The following is a 6,880-nucleotide window of genomic DNA, read 5'->3' on the forward strand; positions in this document are numbered from 1 at the left end:
CTCCCATGTACAATATTTCCTATTTTATTTCGCAGCTCTTTAATTCATTCCTTCTCTGTGATATATATTTATCACTTTCATCCTTTTACCAGCACTTCCACTCGTCTTTCCTAAATGCCTTCCCCCTTTTCGCCCCCCCCTCCCCCCCATATGCATAAATCTCTTTTTTACCGCTGTTAATGTTAATACAGTATATTGTCTGTGTCTCTAGATATTCCCATGGTTGCATAATGTGTCACAAGGTCATTTAGAAATAGAAACTCTCCAGTACTGAATGATGGAGTGCTCCAAAATAATTGCAAATAGCTGTTCCGCTTACGTCTGCTATTTCACAGTATAATTATCTCCAATTACTTTGCGTACTTCCCATGAACGATTAATGGTTATGCCTAATAAATTCATGTTCACACCATCTTTATATATAAACAGGAAAAACGTGTCTAAATCACACCTACAATATGAGTCGCACACTTTTGTATTTGTTGGTTACTTTTCTTGTGTGCGAAGCGCGCTCACTGTGTAAGTAGTGATTTTGGTCGCGGACCGATCGCAATTTACTTCTGATTTTAGCCAAACTGCAACCATGCCATCGTACCGATCCGAATCTGAACAACTGTCTGCAGTCGGCCATTCAGTCGGCACTACAAAACGGTGAGTTAGGTACTCACGAAGGGACGACTGAGGCTTTAACCTTTGAAATTTCGATAGACATGGGGTATGACATTCCACCCCTCGACGTGCTAACCGTACCGGCTTACATCGTGAAAGCTACCGAATCCTTAAGTTTCGATCACACCGAGACCGACATCAGGATAGGAGGACATCTATCGAGTGAAATTAAAGACGTCGAGTAAGTGAGCCCGTTTACAGCCGCGAACTTGAACACGAGTGTCATTTCAGTGCCAAAATCGGAGAGTCCGATTTTTCGCTTTCGTTCAACGTATTCATTAAGAACGCCTCGTACGAGGCCAACTACGACTACAAGGGAGCAATATTCGATGGGGTCGATATGAGTGGAAAAGGAAGAAAGGTGTTTCTGGGTGACAATTTCCGATTTACTTCCACATTTAATGGTGTTGTAAACCAAAATGGCGACTATCGATATTTGAAAATAACGGACGTGTCTCTAAATGGACCTATAATCGAGATGGCACACTTTACTTTCGAATCAGAGGACGGAAAGTCTGGCGAACTTTTAACTAAGCTTATGAACCAGAATTGGAAGTCCATACTGAGAGGGGAAACGAAGAAATATATGACCATTTACGAAGAGGCGTATAAAAAGGGCGCCAATACAGTTTTTTCTAAAATTCCTTACGATATATTGTTTCCAAAATGAATTACGATTAACAATTACAGTAGTTAAACGTAGAAACGTCCAAATTTTGTTCCAAAAATCCAGTGGTCCAGTGAGTGTCCATTATGAGCGAGGGTAAACGATAATTTGTGTTTTAAGTTTTCAATCTTTAGGTTTGAATCTTAGATCGATCGGTATTGGTTAAGGGTTCAAAGTTCACGGTGTAAAGTTCAAAGTTCAAAATGGAATACAGCTTGAAGTTGGACTTGTCTCGAACCTAATGCATTTAACCCCTCGAATTTTTCATCCTATTGAATCTTGGGTCTCATGCCTGGGACGTATATATATATATATATATATATATATATATATATATATATATATATATATATATATATAATATATATATATATATATATATATAAAGTTCAAAGGGCTGTAACTTTTGATCTAGTAGTCCAATCTTGGAACTGTTTGAAATTATGGATTTTACGGGCCAAACTATAAGAAAATGTTTTTTTCCCGGTCGATCTCAGACAATTTTTTGTTCCGGCCTCAAAAAAAGGCAGTGTATTACCTTCCATTTTTACCAAAAATCGACTGCTCCAAAATTTCTCGGGGAAACACTTTTTCTCACTAATTTTGGTGCGTAGAATTCAAAAGGATTCGTACTTTTTCGATCAGACCCCTCAATCAAAAGTTATGGACTAAATACAAATTTCGACTATACAGGGTGACAATTTGAAAACTTACCACCCCCCATATCTTAGTAAATAAACGAGATATTTAAAAAAATCAAAATCCGTTTCGGTAATTCGGAGGGGGAATCACAATGACATAGTTGGCGACGCACCCCCTCACACCCCCTGCGCCCTAGCCACCCCAACTTTTAAATCTTAAATAGGGACTCCCCATGTGTGATACGTCATTGGAAAGCTCTGAAAAAATGCTTTCCAACCATACCAAATAGCATTACATTTAGGTTAGTAATTATCGTGCAAATCAAAAAATAAACATGGAAAATCGTATTTAACTTGAACTTCCAAAGCCGACTCGACAGCAACTCATTTTTGATCGCCAGTTATAATCTATTCTCAAACTCTTGTCGAACCTTTTCAAATGTTGGTTTTGCAATATTTCGACATTCTTGAATTATTCTCTGTCTTAGTTCGTCTATGTTCGCCGGTTGCGTTTTAAATACGACAGATTTCAAATGTATCATATTAGTTTATTTTTTGATTTGCACGATAATTACTAACCTAAATGTAATGCTATTTGGTATGGTTGGAAAGCATTTTTTCAGAGCTTTCCAACGACGTATCACACATGGGGGTCACTATTTAAGATTTAAAAGTTGGGGTGGCTGGGGCGCAGGGGGTTGGAGGGGGTGCGTCGCCAACTATGTCATTGTGATTCCCCCTCCGAATTACCGAAACGGATTTTGATTTTTTTAAATATCTCGTTTATTTACTAAGATATGGGGGGTGGTAAGTTTTCAAATTGTCACCCTGTATATATATAAAGTTCAAAGAGCTGTAAGTTTTGATCTAGTAGTCCAATCTTGGAACTGTTTGAAATTATGGATTCTACGAGCCAAACTCTATAAGAAAATGTTCCCGGTCGATCTCAGACAATTTTTTGTTCCGGCCTCAAAAAAAGGCAGTGTATTACCTTCCATTTTTACCAAAAATCAACTGCTCCAAAATTTCTCGGGAAAACACTTTTTCTCACTAATTTTGGTGCGTAGAATTTAAAACGATTCGTACTTTTTCGATCAGACCCCTCAATCAAAAGTTATGGACTAATACAAATTTCGAATATATATATATATAAAAAGTTCAAAGGGCTGTAACTTTTGATCTAGTAAGTCCAATCTTGGAACTGTTTGAAATTATGGATTCTACGGGCCAAACTATAAGAAGTGCGTAGAATTCAAAACGATTCGTACTTTTTCGATTAGACCCTCAATCAAAAGTTATGGACTAAATACAAATTTCGACTATATATATAATATGTTTCTAGGTTTCTTAGTCATAAACAAGATATATCGTTCAAAATTCAACCATAAAACCGTAAAGATCGTAAGTTCTAATTATCTTCGGTGATGGTGAAAAGAAGGAGGGTCTTGAAAACGTCCATCTTCACAACGTTAATGACTTTCACAGATAATAAGGAACTGGGGAGCTGATTCGTAAACACGTTTCACTTGTGCTATGGGTAAAATGCCCGTGAAGGCTTAGGGATATCAATTCTGCACGGACCGCGAACAGAACATCACCGCCGGCCCAACCCCCGAAGCCAAATTAAGCCTAGGAAATGAAACTAATCACTACCGCCGCCGCCACCGACTCCATTACTTCGATCATAACGGCTACGCGAGCAAAGGAAGCTATCGACATACAGTGGAGGCCTCCTGGACGACCCAAAGCCCTTCATAAAATCGAGGAATCAGCAAGCGCAAAACCCGTATAACACAGTCATCATCTTGGTTACCCTAGGGACGTGCCTCTGAACATTCACAGACGCGCCATTCCACGTAATTACTAAGTAAAAAAAAGGGTATTGAATGAATTCTATTTCAAATAGTACTACACTGCCTATTGTACCTAAGCCAACTTAAAACATTTCGTCGTAGGGAATTTTTTTAAAAATTAGGTTGGCTATACTTTTAAAGACTGCCCCAAGGGCCTCTTCGTAAGCGGCCCTGACATCCAAATAGATCTTCCTCCAATTCTCGTTGAGCAGCTTATTCATCTCATCCCCTAACTGTCTCTCCCCACTGAAGAGGTTTTCAAAGTTGAACTCCACCAGGCCCGGCACCAGCGAGACGTTGAACGTCTTCAACTCCATGTACTTTTTGCCGTCCTTCTCGAACATTTCGCCGATCATTGTAAACGTAGCCTTCAGGTCCTCTGTAAGAGCGCCATTTTAGTTTGCGTGATTCGGCCTCGACCTACCTAGATCCACGGCGCAGTCTCCTTCGCCGTTTATGGGGAGCATGAGTATATTGCCGTTCAGGCTGTACTGGGCGTTCATGTGTACGTCTTTTATGGTTAGGTCGGCCACCACCTTGAACTCGTCATCCGTGATTACCGCGCTGAAAATAAAAATTTTCAACAAAATTACCTCCCCCCTCCCGCACCCCACTCCAACTTGTCAAAAGAGGGAATGCCAAAAGAAAAAATCAGATCCACGTGGAGGAGGATCCAAGAAGCTCTACTTACTCGACACGTTCGACCTTGGCGGTTTGCACGTTGTGTATCTCCACGTTTTTGTAATTCTGCACAACGTGGACTGCGCCCTTTCCCTCGCCAATCGTCAGACTCTCAATCCTAATCGGCTCGATGCTTTCGAATTGAAATTCAGGCAAACCTAAGCAAGGGGAGGACTTGCAAGGGGTAAAAACGGAGAGCACTCGACTTACCCCTCTTCAGAATCGGCAGTGCGTCTTGAATCGCCGACTTCATGCACTCGTTGAGGTTCGGAGTCGATCGCTCGCATTTTTGAAAGGCTAAAAATCGAGATCGGTCACGAGCGTCGCTTACGTTCGAGAAACTTACGCAAATCCAAACCGCGTACCGCCACTGTAACGCAGGTCAGAAGGAGCACGGCGGTCTTCATGGTTTTACGGGAGAAATGTACCGCCGTGCTCTTTATAACGCACACTTTACTCGCGTGTGTAATTACCATCATCACGAAATGTAAACAGTAATTGTTAATCGTTCCCGAAAAGGATGTTTATTTTTGCTAATTGCATATCGAGCACAATAATTGGCAATTAGCGGCTACGGATGATTATTTACTCAAACCCAAGGTTTTAGTTTGCATGATCGTGTATCATCTTTTTTTTTGTTTTCGAGATCTTCACCCTTTTTTCCTTCGTGTCTATCCTGGCTCGTTCCTCCGTCTTGTCGCTTTTTCCTTACAGTTTTCTCTTCTCGTCACCACTACCCCTTTTTTCCTACAATTCCCCAAGTTGTACGTTAGAAAAAAACTCACGCAGAGTAAAGGTCTGATGTGGCAAGTCGGACCTCTACTCTGCCTTGTTTTAAGGCCGTCAATTTTGCGTGCCCTCGGTCCATTCGGCATTAAATTAGGCCTGTTAGTAAACTTATAATTTTAAAATTGGCAACGTTACGAGAAATATCCTCGCGAACGTGTGCGATGTCAAGAACCAACTCAATTGAGTGAAATCTATCCGAATACGGCCAAAAACAATAGATTTTTTTCGGATCGCTAATTTTGATATTCCTGAAGGAATCGACCCATGAAGATTATTGCATGAACAGATTTTGTACTGTATTTATTGATACCTAACTAGACAGTGTTGTTAAAGTATTATTGAAAAGCCGTCACAGAAAAACTCATTTAGGAAACAATACGTCGTAAGGGATTTTGGAAAATACGGCGTTAGCCCCCGTTTTATACGCTTCCTCATAAACAACCATGTATTTCTTAGATTCCTTCGCCAGTATGGATTTCATGTTCTTCGTCAAATAGTTGGTTAACAGTTCTCCAGACCTGTCTTCCGTAGATCCGTAGGAGAAGTGCACCATGTCGAGCATAACGTCCACAATGGACGCTTGCGTTATTTGCAAATAACGTTCGCCGCCTTTTTGATCCACAACACCGGTAAACGTGACAGTAAATTGAAAATTGTCTCCAATAACATCCTTTTTTCCTTTGCCGCTCATGTCGACTCCATCTATAATGGCGTCCTTATAATCGTAGTTAGACAGGTAAGTGAGTTTTTTCGTCAACACTGTTAAGGTGAGCGAAAAATCGGAATCCTCGATTTTGGCACTGAAACAGAACTCAACTCAGTTGATGCGTGCGGCTCGACTCGCTTACTCGACGTCTTTAATTTCGCTCTCCAAATGTCCGGATATTCTGATGTCAGTTTCGGATTGATCGAAATGTATAGGCGGATCAGATTTGACGGTGTAGGCCGGCACACTGAACACTTCAATGGATGGAACACCATACTCCTTTATCCCTATCAAAACGTTAGTCTCAACGATAATCCTTGAGGAATAACCTACCACGCTGTAACGTAACCAGGGCCGACTGAATGGCCACCTGCAGGCACTTGTTCAAATTTGGATCGCTTCGAGAACAAAACTGCAGTTTGGCTGTAACGTTAATAACTCAACCAAGCCGTCTTGCGTTAAGGTCACTACTTACAATGTGAATTCGCTGCACAGGCCAGAAATATGGCGAACGAAAGCAAGAGGAAGCGGGTCATTTCGAAGGTGGAACTCGGACGGTGTTTGCTGTTAAGTAGGAGACCTGTACAAAAGATGGGAACACCCTTGAATTGCTTTTTTTTTAATAGATTGGCTTAATCTCCAGTGTCTGCGACTGAATGGAGAGAAAGACCACCTGAGAGGGGGTCCGTTAACTTGGCCCCCCCACTGAGAGATTTCATAGTCGTATTGTTTTGAAATGAATGCGCTCGTTATGCGCCCATATGCGCCACCGATAATAACTCTTGCGCCATTATCGTTTTTTAGAAATCCGAAAAAACATTTGGGGGGGGGGCAGTGAACGTAGCCCCCCCCCCCCAAGTACGTATTTTGTCCC

The 6,880-nt window shown here is 41.2% G+C and overlaps 3 protein-coding genes across 3 annotated transcripts; 1 reads left to right on the forward strand and 2 right to left on the reverse strand.

The window, feature by feature from the left end:
- The first annotated feature begins 458 nt into the window (after window positions 1-458).
- Window positions 459-1,371, forward strand: LOC116181170. The gene is made up of 4 exons (XM_031501447.1): window positions 459-519; window positions 571-651; window positions 709-850; window positions 901-1,371. Exons 1-4 carry the CDS (start codon window positions 459-461, stop codon window positions 1,337-1,339), a joined length of 723 nt encoding a protein of 240 aa, XP_031357307.1. The 3' UTR covers window positions 1,340-1,371.
- Window positions 1,372-3,855: 2,484 nt separating this feature from the next.
- On the reverse strand, window positions 3,856-5,461 carry LOC116181411 (protein takeout-like). Its single transcript, XM_031501777.1, has 5 exons — window positions 4,858-5,461; window positions 4,722-4,808; window positions 4,522-4,669; window positions 4,255-4,394; window positions 3,856-4,209 (listed from the first exon to the last, which is right to left on the reverse strand). Exons 1-5 carry the CDS (start codon window positions 4,988-4,990, stop codon window positions 3,914-3,916), a joined length of 804 nt encoding a protein of 267 aa, XP_031357637.1. The 5' UTR covers window positions 4,991-5,461; the 3' UTR covers window positions 3,856-3,913.
- A 122-nt stretch (window positions 5,462-5,583) lies between these two features.
- Window positions 5,584-6,590, reverse strand: LOC116181412. Its single transcript, XM_031501778.1, has 4 exons — window positions 6,482-6,590; window positions 6,340-6,429; window positions 6,149-6,293; window positions 5,584-6,100 (listed from the first exon to the last, which is right to left on the reverse strand). Exons 1-4 carry the CDS (start codon window positions 6,540-6,542, stop codon window positions 5,662-5,664), a joined length of 735 nt encoding a protein of 244 aa, XP_031357638.1. The 5' UTR covers window positions 6,543-6,590; the 3' UTR covers window positions 5,584-5,661.
- Window positions 6,591-6,880: the final 290 nt, after the last annotated feature.

The sequence above is a fragment of the Photinus pyralis genome, unplaced genomic scaffold (genome assembly GCF_008802855.1).
Source record: "Photinus pyralis isolate 1611_PpyrPB1 unplaced genomic scaffold, Ppyr1.3 Ppyr1.4_LG9, whole genome shotgun sequence".
NCBI classification, from domain to species: domain Eukaryota; kingdom Metazoa; phylum Arthropoda; class Insecta; order Coleoptera; family Lampyridae; genus Photinus; species Photinus pyralis.